The sequence below is a fragment of the Saimiri boliviensis genome, assembly GCF_048565385.1.
Source record: "Saimiri boliviensis isolate mSaiBol1 chromosome 19 unlocalized genomic scaffold, mSaiBol1.pri SUPER_19_unloc_3, whole genome shotgun sequence".
NCBI classification, from domain to species: Eukaryota; Metazoa; Chordata; class Mammalia; order Primates; family Cebidae; genus Saimiri; species Saimiri boliviensis.
The window spans coordinates 52208-70477 of record NW_027412504.1 but is presented as its reverse complement, the minus strand read 5'-3'; the positions used below and the strand labels follow the sequence as shown (position 1 = coordinate 70477).

General features: G+C 40.6%; 1 protein-coding gene and 1 non-coding gene across 2 annotated transcripts; both read left to right on the top strand.

The window, feature by feature from the left end:
* The first annotated feature begins 1578 nt into the window (after positions 1 to 1578).
* Positions 1579 to 17754, top strand: LOC141583317 (uncharacterized). The gene is made up of 7 exons (XM_074392553.1): positions 1579 to 1945; positions 6786 to 6900; positions 7061 to 7234; positions 11298 to 11404; positions 13023 to 13160; positions 16328 to 16398; positions 17735 to 17754. Exons 1-7 carry the CDS (start codon positions 1647 to 1649, stop codon positions 17752 to 17754), a joined length of 924 nt encoding a protein of 307 aa, XP_074248654.1. The 5' UTR covers positions 1579 to 1646.
* Positions 15133 to 15238, top strand: LOC141583330 (U6 spliceosomal RNA). The gene has a single exon (XR_012516002.1). It is a non-coding gene; the product is annotated as a U6 spliceosomal RNA (small nuclear RNA).
* Positions 17755 to 18270: the final 516 nt, after the last annotated feature.

Here is an 18270-nt window from a genome sequence, read left to right as displayed (position 1 = left end):
CTGTCTTGGGGCGTTTCTTCAGAGGAAGCTGTCAGCATCCTCAAGTTGCAGGGGCTCTAGACCCAGCACTGCTTCAAGAGGCTTTTTCTCAGGGGCGGCCTTCTCTTCTCAATGGCCTGAAACCTCCATCAATTCCCACAAAATTTACGGGGAACACAAGGACTGGCGCGCATAGGTTGCACACGTCGGTCACTGAGCCACATGCAGTGATGGCACCTGAGGCGCGCACGCTGCACACTGTGGCTCGCCTGCAGAGGCTGGGACACGCACACGCCACACACGCACGCTGCACGCTGTGGTTCACCTGTGGAGGCTGGGACACGCGCACGCTGCACGTTGTGGCTCACCTGCAGAGTCTGGGACACGCGCACGCTGCACGTTGTGGCTCGCCTGCGGAGGCTGGGACACGCCCACGCTGCACGTTGTGGCTCGCCTGTGGAGGCTGAGACACGCGCACGCCGCACGTTGTGGCTCGCCTGCCGAGGCTGGGACACACGCACGCCGCACGCTGGGGCTCGCCTGCGGAGGCTGGGACACGCGCAAGCCGCACGCTGTGGCTCGCCTGCCGAGGCTGGGACACGCGCCCGCCGCACGCTGCGGCTCGCCCGCGGAGGCTGGGACACGCGCACGCCGCACGTTGTGGCTCGCCCGCCGAGGCTGGGACACGCGCACGCCGCACGTTGTGGCTCGCCCGCCGAGGCTGGGACACGCGCACGCCGCACGCTGGGGCTCGCCTGCGGAGGCTGGGACACGCGCACGCCGCACGTTGTGGCTCGCCCGCCGAGGCTGGGACACGCGCACGCCGCACGCTGGGGCTCGCCCGCGGAGGCTGGGACACGCGCACGCCGCACGCTGGGGCTCGCCCGCGGAGGCTGGGACACGCGCACGCCGCACGCTGGGGCTAGCCCGCGGATGCTGGGACACGCGCACGCAGCACGCTGGGGCTCGCCCGCGGAGGCTGGGACACGCGCACGCCGCACGCTGGGGCTCGCCCGCGGAGGCTGGGACACGCGCACGCCGCACGCTGGGGCTCGCCCGCGGAGGCTGGGACACGCGCACGCCGCACGCTGGGGCTCGCCCGCGGAGGCTGGGACACGCGCACGCCGCACGCTGGGGCTCGCCCGCGGAGGCTGGGACACGCGCACGCCGCGCGCTGGGGCTCGCCCGCGGAGGCTGGGACACGCGCACGCCGCACGCTGGGGCTCGCCTGTAGAAGCGTGGCCTCGAGCACGCCGCACGCGCATAACGGCTTGGCTTGCCTGTCGCGGTGGCTTGGCTTTGCTGTTCCTGGCTTAGCGTGGTGTTCCTCGCTTGGCTCCGTGTTCCTAGCTTTGACTGACCTTTCCTCCCTCGCATTCTTTGGCTGGGCCTGACCTTTTATCTGCTGAGCTTGGCATTCCCCTGGCCGGGCTGGGTGTTTCCTTGGGTTGGAGTGGGCTCTCCCTGGGTGGGCGTGGGCTTTCCCTGGGTGGGCTGGGCTGGGCTGGGCTGGGCTGGGCTCCCCTCCTGGGGTGGGCAGGTTCGGGCTGGGATTGACCTTTCTCTTCCACCAGGTTGGAAACCCGGAGTTTCCTGCTAGTCGGTCAAGCTGGTTCGTAGAGGCGATCTGCCCGCTACTACTGGCCTCCCCTGGCTGTTAAAAGCAGATGGTGGCTGAGGTTTGTTCAAAGCCGGCTGCCTCCGCTATGAAGAAGCCCTTTGGTCTCAGGAGCAGGATGGGCAAATGGTGCTGCCACTGCTTCTCCTGCTGCAGGGGGAGCGGCAAGAGCAACGTGGGCACTTGGGCAGACTATGAGGACAGTGCCTTCGAGGAGCCAAGGTACCAGGTCCGGCGAGAAGACCTGGACCAGCTCCACAGAGCCGCCTGGTGGGGTAAAGTCCCCAGAGCCGATCTCATCGTCATGCTCAGGAGCACTGACGTGAACGAGACGGACACGGAACAAAGGTAACTGGGCCTCGCTGAGAGGAGGCGGGATGGTGGGGATGTGCCCTACTGGTGTGGGGGCGCTGGCGGGGTGCCCGGCTTTATCGTCTCTGCAGGCCCCGCACCGTCCTGGCTGTGGGAACCTCAGAGGGGTCAGGGCACAGGCCTCTTTATGAGCAGCAACGTGAAAACAAAACTTTAACTGATTTCCAATCAAATTATAATTTCCCTCGTAGAACACTAATAGACTGTCTTAAAGTGATGTACCTCGCAAAACTAAATCGTTGCAGTGGATTATTTTTAATGTACACATTTTAAAACAATGTCATATACATTATAGAAAGGTATATATTGAGAACTAAGTTCCATAGTATATCAACTTCTGGCTAAATATTCTTCAAATAAAATTCAATATGTGTTTCATATCAATGTATCCTATGTAAATATGTTATTTACTGAGAAACCTTAGAAGGAAAATAAATGGGAAGATGGTTTGTGTCTTTGAATAGGAAGACTCATTTCTCTCAAGATATGAGCTCTTTCTGCGGCTGTTGAACAATGAGAACACATGGACACGGGGAGGGGAGCACTACACACTGGGGTCCGTTGGGGGGAAATGGGGGCGGGACGGGGGTTGGGAAGGTGGGGAGAAATAGCATGGGGAGAAATGACAGATACAGGTGAGCGGAAGGAAGGCAGCAAACCACACTGCCATGTGTGTACCTATGCAACAGTCTTGCATGTTCTTCACATGTATCCCAAAACGTAAAATGCAATTAAAAAATCTAAAAAAAAAGATACGAGCTCTTTCTGTTTTTATCACTTTGACCTAAACCAAATGAAAATAGCGAAGTTTTAGCATTTTTAAATTAGGCATGCTGTCTGTTACTGTGATAAATTAATTTTTTTGTAGCAGAATAGAAAAAGATTTGCTTTCCAGATGTCAAAATTTGCATGTGCTATTTCCACAAATTGTTTACTAACAGCTGAAAAGACATAAATGAGCAGAACAGAATAGGAAATCCAGAAATAGTCAGATGTATGTAAGAATTTAGTCCTTGATAAAGGTGATGTTTTATATTAGTAAAAAACTTAATTATTCCTAAGTGAAATGCAGGCTGTTTGGAGAAACCTAGCTAGATTTTTATGTGACAAAAATAAATTCCTGCAGTATAGAGTAAAAAACTTTAAATACACAAAAGGTGAAAAGTACCAGAAAAAAAAAAAACCACAAATGCCTATTTATATATGCATATATAAATATTTAGGTGAAGTCTTTGTCCCCCAGGCTGGAGTATAGTGGTGTGATCTCAGCTCACTGCAACCTCTGTCTCCCAGGTTTAAGCAATTCTCTGCCTCAGCCTCTCGAGTAGCTGGGATTACAGGTGCCCATCACCATGCCCGGCTATTTGTTTTTGTATTTTTAGTAGAGATGGGTTTCATCATCTTGGCCAGGCTGGTCTTGAACTCTTGAACTTGTGATCCACCTGCCTTGGCCTCCCAAAGTGCTGAGATTACAGTTGTGAGCCACTGTGCCTGGCCTATATATGCAGATGTATTTTTATGTTCACAATGACCTTCCTAAGAACCTCCCAAAGCAAGTATTCTGAAAGTTGGCTTGGCAAAATAAAAAACATCCGTATATAAGAAAAACATTAACAGAGTTCCAACATCTTTACAAAACATGTATTTTCATTTTACAGAGAATTCTTTCAAGTCAACCAAAATACAACTAAATAAACTCAATTTAAAATTGGGCAAAGTAATTTCTTTGTATGTCTACCAGTGATCTACGCACTTAGGAAAACATAGTGTTCTGGTAAGAGAAGGAATTTAAGCTAGAGGAGGAATGAAATACTGTTTTCTATTTCACAGAAATTAGAAAATACTGTTTAGAAATTAGAAAATATTTTCTAATTTCTAACAGAATTAGAAAATACTGTTTTCTAATTCTAATTTAAGTTAGAAGAGGAATGACAAGCCAGGTGCAGTGATTCATGCCTGTAATCTCAGCACTTTGGGAGGTCAAGGAAGGTGGATCATGATTTCAGAATTTGAGACAAGCCAGGCCAGCATGGTGAAAGCCTGTCTCTACTAAAAATACAAAACTTTGCTGGACCTGGGCCTGGTGGCGAGTACTTGTAATCTCAGATACTTGGGAGACTGAGGCAGGAGAACTGCTTCAACCTGGGAGGCATAGGTTGCAGTGAGCCCAGATTGTGCCACTGCACTCTGGTCTGGGGACACAGCGAGACTCCCTCTCAAAAAAAAAAAAAAGGGGGGGGGTAATGGAATATGGTTTTCTATCCACAAAGTGTGTGAGGATGAAGAACAGTGGTATTTACACAGTTGCTTAAAGTTTAAGTTGCTGTGACTTTTCAAATAGATACTTCGGTGGTAAGAACTCTATTTTTAAAATGTATATGCCTTTTACTCATCAATTTCATTATTCTGAAATAGCTTTAATAAATGTATACATCTTTTTTTGTATTGCTTATAATAGCAATGTATTGAGAAGAACTCATATGAAGATTTTATGAACAAATTTCAGTGCATCCATGGCATGGAATAATATGTAACCATTGAGGGCGTCAATAGATAGAGATATGTTGACATGCAAAGATGTAATTTGGTATATAAAGTGAGGAAAAAAAATCTGTTTTACATATACACCAACAATCTGCTTTTGTGTTAGCTGAAAAGATGTAGAAAATACGATCAAATTTATTTCTGGGGATTTGTGAGTGAAGGTTTTCCCTTTCTCTTATCTGTGATTTCTGCAATGAACATCTCAAAAGTTTTAGTTAAGTTTCAGTAGTCATGAAATAATCCTTGGGAAGAGAAGAAATATGCTACTTGCATAGATACAAATAGTTTCTCACATTCTATTATTTATTTTTATTTCTGTGGATGGGTATCTTCTGTAAACTTTTACCCTATCCAGAAGTAGAGGAAATCTGTTTACCTGTTCCAGTAGATTTTATTGTATATTCATTTTATTATATATTTATCTTCTCCTTATATATAATGTGTAAAAACTGTGGATTAATGGTTTTACTTTAGTTATATATGAAAATTAAAATAGCAAATATAACTGATTATTACTATTACAAATGTATTCCTCTACAGGAGTTTTTTTTAAATATTGAACTCACCAGCTGTATCCTTTCAATCTATTTATTCATCAAACATAAGCCAGACACCTATTTTGTGGCAGGCATATTCTACTGTCTCGCACCTATTACGTGGCAGGCATGTTCTACTCCCTCTCAGTGTCCTTCATCTTTGAAAACTTCATGTTTACATGCTGGGGCTGGGCAAACTGAGATATTTAAAATTGGGGTATTAGAACTTAATCTCAATTGAAGTTTTTCCTCTCTCCTTTCAAACAAAAGTGTTTCTGAAGGTAGAAATAGTAAAAAGATAACCTTTAATTGTCCTTTAAAATTTATAACAATCTTGGATAAAGACTGTTTTAGTACTTTTAAGAACTAAAATGGGATACATAAACAGCAGCCACAAAAAAAGAATGAGAGCATGTCCTTTACAGGGACATGGATGATGTTGGAGGCCATTATCCTTAGCAAGCTAACACAGGAACAGAAAACACCAGATACCACATGTTCTCACTTACAGGTGAGAGCTAAATGATGAGAACACACGGACACCTACAGGGGAGCAGCACACACGGGGCCTATCAGACGGTGGGGGTTGGGAGGAGGGAAAGCAGCAGGAAGTAGAAGGAACAGGTAGTCGGCTTCATATCTGGGTGACGAAACCATCTGTACAACCCCCCTTGGCACACATTTACCTATGTAACAAAACTGCGCATCCTGCACAGGTATCACTGGATGTAAACGTTGAAGAAACTCCACAAATAGTTTTCCAAATCCTTTTTTAAAAAAGAAAATTGCTAATAGTCTTAAATCCTAATATTAATGATTAGAAATACCTGATTTACATACATTCTGTAATTCTGAGTATTGAAAAAAATGAGACATACTTAGTCATTTAAATCTCAAGTTTTCTTTGGCTTAAAGTTTTTTGAAAACCAAAGTAAGAATTAGTTTATTTTAGAAATTTGTTTTTGTTTTCACCTCAGCCTTCTTATTTCATCTAAATGCCAGTCATTGGACTAGAACTGTGCCAGACCTCTTATATTATAACGTGGCCTAGCTAATGTAAGGCACCAGGCATTGTAAGATGCCTCATTATTTTACGTCCCAATAAGAGAATTATTTAAATGCTGCTAACTACAGTTATAGTAAATCATGAATTACAAGTGACATTCCAGTGTAAGAAATGTTCAAACGTGGAATCATCTTAGAATCACTAAAATAGAATGTTACCTGTAATCCTTAAAAAATACCTCAAAGTGTAGGTATAATTGTATTATCTCACTCAATTCACATGTCTCCAGTAGTAGTAGTAAAAATTATAATATCTAGCAATTGAGCTGTTGTGTTAGGAACTATTCTCTGTCTTTTGTGTAGAGTCTCATTAAGTATTACAGTGGTTTTCTCTGAGAAAGTTACTATTTTCATTCCCATTTTATTGTTGAGGAAATTGAGATACAAAAAGGCTAAGCAACATCTAGGAAGTGACAGAGCAGAAAGAGGATTCCAGCCCAAGTTGAATGGAATCCAAGGGCTATGCTCTTTCTGTTCAAATAGGCTGCTCTTTCACTCATACAGTGAGTAAGGAGGGGTAATAAATAGTATACTTTCTTCAAAGGAAAATGCAATGTTTGTTTTGAAGGCAGAGTAATAGCAGACTGTTCAGTGTTTGCAATGACATGAATTGCTGAGGTGGCTGTAGATAGTGCACTACAATTTCCTAAAAAGTCTTCTCACTCCCATAGAACTGCCCTCCATTTGGCCTCTGCCAATGGGAATTCAGAAATAGTAAAACTCTTGCTGTACAGAAGATGTGAACTTCATGCCTTTGACAGCAAAAAGAGGACAGCTCTAATAAAGGTATGCAGTAGCCGACTGTATCGGCACGAGATGGATTTGATTTCAATATGTAGAATAAAGATGAGTTTTCTCATTTAAATATAGCTAGTTGGTGAAACCTGTGGAATATTTCTTTTGAGTTCCTAGGATTTATGATTTGTTTTTGGTCTAATACTCACAGGCCGTACAGTGCCAAGAAGATGAATGTGTGTTAACGTTGCTAGAACATGGCACTGACCCAGACCTTCCGGATGTGTATGGCAATACCGCGTTACACTATGCGGTCTACAATGAAGACAAATTACTGGCCAAAGCACTGCTTTTATACGGTGCTGATATTGAAGCAAAAAACAAGGTATAGATCTATCCATTTTATTTTCAAAATACTGAAATGCGATTGTTTTAACACCGACCTCCTGTGTAAGGGTTAGTTTTCTGTATTTGGAAGCTCAAGTGTACCTGAATGAAAATATTTTGAAATGACTTAATTGTCTAAGATTTTATTTTAAATATTGTTAAATTTAAAGAAGAATTAGAGGGTACAGCTTTTTAAAAAATGTACTTGTGGTAAATTTCTTTTTTTGAAAACACTGACATTGTAAAAGGTAATACTTATTGCTTTTTCCAATTTTTCTTTCCCAGGTTTTTTGTTTGTTTGTTTGTTTATTTTTCCTAATGACTGTAAAATAGTAAAATTTGCCCTGGAAATAAGTTTTACATTAAAACTCCAAGAAAACAAAAACATGTTTCAGTGAATAGAAATCCTGCTGCTTTGGCAAATTTCTAAGAAAAGTAATCGATATGAAGTGATGTATCTTGAGTGGCAAGGCTTAGGGTAGCTCTGATTGCTCATGAGGGAGAAATGGAAAGGGGAGAAAAGAGCAATCAGAAATATCAAGGCTAGTTTGGAAATTAGGTAATGGAGGGGAAAGACCATGAAACGTGTGTGTGTGTGTGTGTGTGTGTGTGTGTGTGTGTGTGTGTGGTGGTATTCATTCGTTTCTTTTGTATGGTGATACAGAGTTCTCTTCAGTTTTAGAGAATGAGTTTTCAGTTTGGGAGAGGGAGTTAGTTATAAATTGCCTGGAGATCAATGTTAGGAGGCCTCTGAGGAACCAGATTGGCAGTGATTAGGTGGTAATGTAGTGGGAAACCCTTGAGCAGAGGGAGTAACAGGTACTTAACTGACTCATGATCCTCTTCTGGTAGAAATAGCCAACTAGAGTCTCAATTCTGCTTTCTAATCTAGAATGTCTTGATGGGAAGGTGGGAGATAAGGAGCTTATAAATAACAAGATCAAGTTGGATTTTGAGTTTACTAGACCCTGTTCTTCTCTTACCTGGGAAAATTATGTGGTGTTTTCAGCAAATGAATCTCTCTCCTACTCTTTTCTCTTTTTGGCCAAATCCTCAAATGATAAAGGGAATTGGTTATGTGGCTAAGAGAGGACACGAAAGTAATTATCTATTGCACTAGTTTTCAGCTAGAATTGTGCATCTCAGTAACCTGAGGAAAAATTTTAAATAATCTACAAGTCTAGGCTCTCCCCTGAAGATTTTCATAAAGTAAGTCTAATAAATCCTGGACATGTATGTTTCAAAAGGTTTCCTTGAAGCCAGGCATGGTGGTGAATGGCTATAGTCTCAGCTGCTGGGGAGGCTGAGGGGGAAAATTGCTTGAGCTCAGGAGTTTGAGTCTAGCCTGGGCAACATAATGAGACCTTTCTCTAAACAATGATGACAAATTCCTCAAAATCTGGATACACTCCTGCTGAGGAATCACTGAATAAATAAGTGTAATATATAAATTCTTACATCTCAGAAACTTAAGATCTCTAGAATAGTTGCAGTTGGAGTTGGATATGTGCTAATTCCTTTATATCTTTCATTTCCCATAATACTAGTTTGACTTTTTTGGGGGGTGGGAGACAAGGTCTCTGCCAGGCTGGAGTGCAGTAGTGTGATCACAGCTTCCTGCAGCCTTGACCTCCCCAAGCTCAGGTGGTCCTTCAACCTCAGTTTTAGTATTTTTTTTTTTTTTTTCTGAAGTAGAGATGAGTTTTTTGCCATGTTGCCCAGGCCAGTCTTGAACTCCTGGGCTCAAGTGATTCACCTGCTTCAGGCTTTCAAAATGCTAGGATTACAGGTGTGTGCCACCATTGCTGGCCTAATCTGACTTTTATCTCTGTGGTTGGGATGTTAAAATGAATATTATTGGCAGTATCAATCAGCTTACGGAATAATACCTTCTCCTAACATCAGTTATTCACTGCCATTCAGAAGGTCTTTAGAAATTTGCAGTGAGTAGTCTTCAATAAGTAGAGGATGGTCCTCTCAGGATTTTGTGTCTCTTTGTTACCATTCAAGTGCTTAGCTCAGTAAGTTGTTAGTAAGATCAGAGTTTTCTCAGTTAGAATTGTAGCAAGTTCTAAACTTCTTTGATCAATTGAAGCTTTATTATAGACTATCCAGTATCTCTCTAAATGGTATTGGGAAAACTGGCTAGCAGTGTGCAGAAAGCAGAAACTGGACCCCTTCCTGACACCTTACACTAAAATTAATTCCAGATGGATTAACAATCTAAACATAAGTCTTAACACCATAAACACCCTAGAAGAAAACCTAGGCAAAACCATTCAGGACATAGGCGTAGGCAAGGACTTCATGGCTGAAACACCAAAAGCAATGGCAACAAAAGCCAAAATAGACAAATGGAATCTAATTAAACTCCAGAGCTTCTGTACAGCAAAGGAAACAATCATTAGAGTGAACTGGCAACCAACAGAATGGGAAAAACATTTTGCAATCTGCCCATCTGACAAAAGACTAATATCCAGAATGTGCGAAGAAATAAAACAGATTTATAAGAAAACAAACAAACCCAATCAAAAGTGGTCAAAGGATATGAACAGACACTTTACAAAAGAAGACATATATGAGCCCACCAAACGTATTAAAAAATGCTCATCAGCACTGGTCATTAGAGAAATGCAAATCAAAACCACATTGAGATACCATCTCACACCAGTTAGAATGGTGATCTTTAAAAAACCTGGAGACAACAGATGCTGGATAGGATGTAGAGAAATAGGAACATTTTTGCACTGTTGGTGGGATTGCAAATTAGTTCAACCATTGTGGAAAACAGTGTGGCAATTTCTCAAGGACCTAGAAATAGAAATTCCATTTGACCCAGCAATCTCATTACTGGGTATATACCCAAAGAATTATAAATTGCTCTATTATAAAGACAAATGCACACATATGATCATTGTGGCACTGTTTACAATAGCAAAGACCTGGAACCAACCCAAATGTCCATCAATTATAGACTGGATAAACAAAATGTGGCACATATACACCGTGGAATACTATGCAGCCATAAAAAATGATGAGTTCATGTCCTTCGTAGGGACATGGATGACTCTGGAAACCATCATTTTAGCAAACAGACACAAGAACAGGAAACCAAACACCACATATTATCACTCAAAGGTGGGTGTTGAACAATGAGAACACATGGACACAGGGAGGGGAGCATCAGAGACTGTGGTCGGTTGAGGGGGTCTAGGAGAGGGACAGCAGGGGCATGGGGAGGGTAAGGAGGGATAATGAGGGGAGAAATACAAGATAGAGGAGATAGGGGGATGAAGGCAGCAAACCACCTTGCCATGTTTGTAACTATGCAACAATCCTGCATGATTTGCACATGCACCCCAGAACCTAAAGTACAAGAAATAATAAAAAATAAAACGTTTGTAGAGCATTTGCTTAATCGGGATGGCAGTTTTAAACACTGAAAACCATGGAGTTATTGAGACTACATATAGGGATTCTGTAAATTTGGTTTCACTAGTTCTGTGAACTGATTATTTATTTAGTTACCAATCTGGAAAACTTAAATACAAATTGATTTTAAATGAATACATGTTGGAAAACTTGTTGAAATGGGCAGTATGAGACTTAGTAGCAATATTTATTGCACATTGGAGCTTGATCTTTTGGTAAAACATGAAACTAAAGAAATATTTTACAAATTCTTGCTTTATACCCAACAACTTGTCTTAGAGTTTGAGAATATAGAGCTAAAAGATACAGCTCTTTGTTTAGATGGAAAAAATATTATCATCCAATAATACCATGCCAAACGCTGGCATAGAAGCAAAGATTCCTGGAACCAGTAAGTGTTTTAAAGTGAGTTTTTGAGATGATCAGAGTTAATGTGTTGAGGCAGAAGAGAGGTGTCTCCAAGGGAAAGAGCAGTGTGTGAGAAAGCACCGAAGAGTAAGAAGGAAGTGACTATAATTTGTTTACTTTCTATGAGTGTAAGTTTATAGGATCTTATATAGTTTCCAGTTCAGTTGAGAAGTCCATAATTTTTTGAATCAAATATCATTTTTGCTTTTATTGTTTTACAGTGTGGCCTCACGCCACTTTCACTTGCTGTATATGGACAAAAAGAGAAAATGATGAAATTTTTAATCAAGAAAAAAGCTAATGTAAATGCAATTGATAAATTTGGAAGGTATAGTTATTTTTTTTAATCTCTGTGTTGTAGAATGATAGCAGTCACTCAAGTCATAAACATTTATAAGATTAACTTATTGCAACATAGTGATCAGGATCAACAAATCAGTTAAGTAGAAAAACAATTAGACTGGGCAACATAAAGAACAGTTTTAGTGGGATTCCTCTTACTACACTGACTGATGTTATTATGTGACATTTTTGGTTATATGATTTATGTTAGCTAAATGGATTTCATATTTGTCTCATGAAGTGTGAACTTTAACTTTTAGTTTACTTATGACTTAGGATTGAACTTAACTCTTTCTAGTAGTTTTTAATCTCTATGTCTTATATGCTTTTCCACTAATACACTTTATTAAACATAAATAGGAGTTGATAATCATTTTGTCTTTTGAATAACTCTGTGATGAGTTGCTTTCTTTGAAGAATATTAATGTTAGCTTATGCCTCCAAGACAATTAATTGCTATTCCCACATACTGTAAGTTCATCAGCTTTTGTTTTAATTCCAGTGTATTTTGATGTTTTGATTATTTATTTATTTGTTTGTTTGTTTGTTTGTTTATTTTTGAGACAGAGTCTCTCTCTGTCACCAGGCACCAGGCTGGAGTGCAGTGGTACCATCTCTGCTCACTGCAAACTCCACCTCCCAGGTTCAAGCAATTTTCCTGCCTCGGCCTCCTGAGTAGCTGAGATTATAAGCACGCTTCACCATGCCCAGCTAATTGTTGTATTTCTTAGTAGAGACTGGGTTTCACCGTGTTGGTCAGGATGGTCTCAATTTCTTTACCTTGTGATCCGCCTGCCTCGGCCTCCCAGAGTGCTGGGATTACAGGTGTGAGCCACTGTGTCTGGCCTTATTTTTAATTGGTATGGAGAGAGGAAGTAGAGATAGTTTTAAGTGGGTACACTGTTCCTTTAATGAAGGCAAGGTGTAGGTGGGTGATAAGAGAAAAGAGCTAGGCTTCGGATTCACACAAGACTGGGTTTAATTCCTAGCTTTCTTACTTGATAGGTGTGTGACCTTGGCAATGTTATTTACCACCAAATGTGTTGTCATATATGAAAAGGAGGAGAATATCTCCTTCAAAATTGCCTGTGCATAAGTAAGAAAGATGTGTGTGTGCGGCATTTAATTCAGTGCCCAGCACATGCTTATTGGCATCATTAACTGAAACTATTATGACTACTGTTTTCACCATTCTTATTAATATTACTGCTTTCAGCATGCAGATAGCTCTTATGTGACCCCACAGCTGATTTTCTGTTACTGTATATCAGTCTCGGGAAGCGGGAAGGAAATCTTTACTTAAATCTTTGTTCACTTCAGATAAGTGGCCCTAGCATAGTTTCTTGCCCATCAAAGACCTTTAAATTAGCAGCTTCTACTATTTAACACCCACTGAGATAAGAGGTTTTCTTTTTGTCCCTTCCTTTTAACTTTGGTGGTATTTTACAGAGATTAACACTTGAGCACCCAAGATGCTTATGTCTTTTAGTGCATGCAAATGTTTAATTCTGCATTGACAGGCAAGATACTAAATGGGTAAAGTATGCCAGATTAGCTTACAACTTTATTACAGTTAGGGAAAAATTACCTCTCTGTCATTTTAGGACTGTGCTTATACTTGCCGTATGTTGTGGATCAGCAAGTATGGTTGGCCTTCTACTTGATCAAGATATTGATGCATTTTGTCAAGATAAATCTGGAAAAACTGCCAAGGATTATGCTGTGTCTAGTCAACATAATATGTAAGTGTTTACATGAAAAGTCTAGTTAACACTAAATTAAGGCTTAAAATAATTACAACAACTGTATCTTATATATCAAGTGAGATGTAGTAGTTTGGTTTGGGTAGTTTTAAAGTGGCAATGAGTTAGTCCCCTGCATCAGCTAGAAATCAAGCAAAAGGTAGACTGGTTAGAAGTACCAGTGTGTGCAGGATTCTTTATCTCAGGACTTGTAAGACCTTTATGTTTACAGATTCCAACATTGTTCATTTCATCCAAGTATAACACCTATGAATGAGATAAAAAATAGTGTCACATCTTTCTTTTTTCTTTCTTTTTCTTTTTTTTTTTTTTTTGATGAGTTATTTGGGTCTTGAAATGTCCAGTTTATCAGAAAGTCATTTACTGTCTTCTGAAGACTATCTCTTCCATACTCTTTGAATTTTTCAAGAACCAAAGGGATTTACTAAATCCAAGGAAGACAATCCCTTTTATCAAATCAGAAGGACTAGAAACAAAGGGCACTCCAATCATTCTGTTGTTTCTGTTGATTCTGTTGCATTTTTGCCCCTGAAACTGGTCCTGCTGCCTGGTAATGGTTGATCTTTGACACCAAGATGCCCTTACTGATTCAGATCCCTCAGGTCTTCATGGTGATTCATACAAAGATGTTGAAGTTACAGCGTTTTTTAAATTCACATACCTATGCTTATATGCTCAGCCATTATTCCCAAAGCACCAGCACCATTCTCTGGCAATGTGACTTTATCCACACACAAAATGAGCTAATTGACCATCTCCCCCATATTCAGCCTAGACTTAGCTGAGACCTTCATGGTAAGAGATCCTTTCAGGCCTTTGTTGGTCTTTTCTGTAACAGATATTCATTGGGCTTGTTCTAAATGGTCAGAGAGGTTGAAATAATGTGGCAGGAAGAGATGAGTATTTCTTTCTTCTTTGCTACCAGTTCTGTACCCTCATGCACCTTTATATCCTGTATAATACCTGAGGCAGTAGAAAATCCCATATTTACCTTCCCAGAAGCGGCGGACTCCCAGTTGTGATTGGCCCCTTGACTGATCTGTTTTAAATAATAATGAAAATTGCCCAAGCTACTTGCAACTCTACCTCAATATTTAAAAATATTTTCAAATTCTACCTCACAGGAAGCTATTGAAGAGAATTCTCAGAATCTCAAGTAGGTTAGTTGGACTTAACAGAGCCATACCTTGTCCATGTCTCATCACTGAATGTAGGGAATCCATGAGCCCTGCACACTGGGTGCCAGAACATAGGGATCCATAAGCCCCACACGTTGGGTGCCAGAATGTAGGGCTCCATGAGCCCCACATTGGGCACCAGAATGTAGGGAGCCACCCCTACATCACCTGTGGGTACCCTGAGTTTGGTGGCAACAAAGGAATGAGAAAAAGAAAGATTAAGAGAGATGATGGGACCAGAGGGCCATCAGTTATTACTTTGGAGGTGACAGTGAAGGCCCTGAGCTCTGACCATCCACTCTATTTATTGGTTACAATCACTTTGATCTACAGGGTAGGGGTGGAGTAATGGTGGGGAGAGGATGATGGTGGAGTGAACCAGTGAGCCAGAACTGAATCAGTGAACGGGAAGTGGTGTGTCATTCTAAGGATTGATAACAGTGGCAGTTTGGGGGTTTCACAAAAGAAGAACATGTGGTTATCTTTAGCTTGTTATCTAAGTACAGCTGATGGAACACAGACCTTACAAGGAGCCCACAAGTCTGGCTACATCATAGTTCTATGAAGGGTTTTTATAGCCTTGAGCACAATGTTTATGGTAACAGAGCCAAGGTCACCCTGAACTGGAACATGAGGCATGAAGAGGCCTTCCTCCTCAGAGGCCTCCTGCGGCCTTCTGCAGTGTATTATTCTCTGCTTATATGTTACTCATAACCAATTTATGTAGGTACTCTGTAAGTTCTTTCTAATCACGTGTAAAAGTAGAACTTTCTGTTTGCTTCAGCAGTACCCATTCTCAAATTGAAACAATAAAGAGAAAAATAGCATGGCTTCCTGCATAAGGAGGCCACACAGATTTTTGAAGCATTCCATATTTTGCACAGTCAGTGGAAGGTCATTTGACTGTTTGCTGACTAGCTATAATGCAACAGAGTGATTCAAAGCAAAATGGGTGTCACCAAAATATTGAAGTTGTTATTTGTACTGCAAAAATAGTCATGTAAGGTGGTCTATGAGATAACACTGGAACTGAATAATGTGTGTGGTGTTGTGTGCAAAATATGTTGTTAGTATGTATCTTGCAACTTCTTCATGGAACCTAAAAATAAATGAAAGTAGGGTTTTGGTCTCTCATGTCAGCTGGAGATGAACATGGATATAAAGCATCATCCTGACAAACATCTGCTGTTTGAGAGTTTGAGTCTATAGGAAAGGATCATTGGTCCCAGCCAGGTCTTAACATCCATTGGTTTTTCTGTCCTTAGTGTGATTGATAGACTCCATAATAGTGGACAATCATGTCATCTACTTTAAGGAGTTATTTATCAATAAATTTAGTTACAAACTGTGAAATAGTTGAGATGCCCTGAACTATGAGCCACAAAGAGTAGGACAACTAATAAGCAAAATTAGGACTTAATAACATTTCCTGAAAACAGCAACCTTTTCATATTGGAACGTATGCACAAAATACAGATTGGGTTTTATTTGAAATTCCAACATGATTTCAGTCATAAAATTTAGGAACAGATTATTCCATTGCTTTAATATTTCTGTGAGCTTTTAAAAAATGTTATCTTGTTAAATCTTTATAACAATCTAGTGAAATAAGACAGCAAAGTTCTTATTTTGTAGAAGATGACATTGAGCCCAAGAGGAGCAACTTGTCCAAGAACAAATAGCTGTTCATTATGCAGCTAGGACTTAGGCAGAGTTGGTACACATTATGTCAGACTAATGCGAGTTAACTTACTGGGTCATAGTGCCCTTGATTTCTGACTATTTCACTTTACTCTTTTTCTTGTTTATGATAAGTTTGTAGAATGTACACATAGGTGGATGGAATAATATTGTTAAGTTCTGATATTCTGATATTGTTTGAATTACTCTAAGCATTTCACATTTGGTAAGTATTTTTTTTTATCTCAGTATTAAAAGTCTTTTTATTTATTACATTTTTATACACAGAATTTGCCAATTACTTTCGGACTACAAAGAAAAACAGAAGTCAAAAAAGTTTTCTGAAAACAGCAATCCAGGTAAGACTTCTGATAGTGAGTTACTTTAGGCCAGTTGTCACCAGGCTTTTTGGCACCAGGGACCGGTTTTGTGTAAGACAGTTATTCCATGGACTAGGGAAAGGTTGAGGTGGTTTCAGGATTATTCAATCACATTACATTTATTTTGCTACTTTATACTATTAATACATTGTAATATATAATGAAATAATTAGCAACTTACCGTAATGTAGAATCAGTGGGAGCTCTGAGCTTCTTTTCCTACAAATAGATGGTCTGATCTTGGGACAAAGGGCGACAGTGACAGATCATATGACATTAGATTCTCGTAAGCAGCACATGATCTAGATTCCTCATGTGGGCAGTTCACAACAAGGTTCATGCTTCAGTGAGGATCTAATGCTGTCCCTGATCTAACAGGAGGCAGAGCTCAGGCAGTAAGATGAGCCAGGGGTGTGGCTGTAAATACAAATGACACTTCCTTGGTTTGCCTCCTGCTCACTTCCTCCTGTGTAGTGAGGTTCTTAATAGGCCATGGACTGGTACCAATCTGTGAGGCACTGGTCAGGAAACCTATGCTTGTACCAGCAAGGTCTCACTATTGCTGACTTCACTCCTCCTAATTTGAAATGAAAAGAGATATATTTGCTTTGTTGGAACAAGATGTGTTCTTCTATCTGTGGGTTAATTGTCATGATAACAGTAATTTTGTTAGAACAAGATGCTCGGCTACCATTCATCAAAAGATTGTCATAATAAATATACAAATTGCCCAACTCTAGGCTCAGCAGATGATAATAAAAGTAGAAAATGTTTCACAATAACAAAAATGCTAGTATGCTACCTGGATGTGGACACCTAATACATTGTACAATCCAGATTGTATAAGGACACCTTTAATTTAGCCATCTATTTATCAGAGAGCTTTTGATAACAAGGAGACAAAGATGAAATTGATGTAATTTTGATCTTTAAGGTGCTCATAACACAATTGTCTCTATTTCATTTCTGTGCTTTTTCAACAGAATTGACAAAAAAAAAACATTTTTATTTATGTTTTAACTTGTCCGCTTAACAAATAACTATGAAATGTTTTTTAGATACATTTTTTTCTAATGCTACAGAACACAAATAAAAATACAAACAGAGAGGAGCTCATTATTATGATTATCATTTTTTATTATTTTGCTACTTTAATCAGGGCTTGCTGTGTGCTGGATGCCCACTGGAAACTTATAATTATGATTATTTATTATATTGATTATGTGCCAGACATAACTGATGAGGAATGAAAGCTTTTTGAATAAAGGTAGGTAGGATTGAAGGTAAGCATGCAGACTGAGTAGAATGTTTCAAGGTAAAGAAGCAGAAGAATGATGATTGGCAGAAGGAAGATGTAACAAGATTGTGTGTCTGCCGGAAGGAACTTCTAACACGATTCCCTCTGGGAGGAAGAGCAGCAAGTGCAGAAGACAAGATGCTTGAGTGAGCTTTGCAGGGTTTGTGAGCAGTTCACTTTTGCTAGTACCAAAAGTGTGAGATATGAGAGGTTGGGAGTGAGGTGAATACTCAGCTAAGGCAAGTTTATAATAGACTTTTTAATACTATAGAAACGAGTAGGTGTTCAGCCTTGGTCATCATGGTGGAACCCCATCTCTACTAAAAATACAAAAATTAGCCGAGTGTGGTAGCCAGCATGTGTAATCCCAGCTAATTGGGAGACTGAGGCACAAGAATCACTTGAACCTGGGAGCTAGAGGTTGCAGTGAGCTGTTGTGCCACTGCACACCAGCCTAGGCAAAAGGGTAAGACTTTATCTCCATAAATAAAGGAATGAATGAATGAATGAATGAATGAATGAAATGAATAGCTCTTATCTGGTGGGCCATGGGC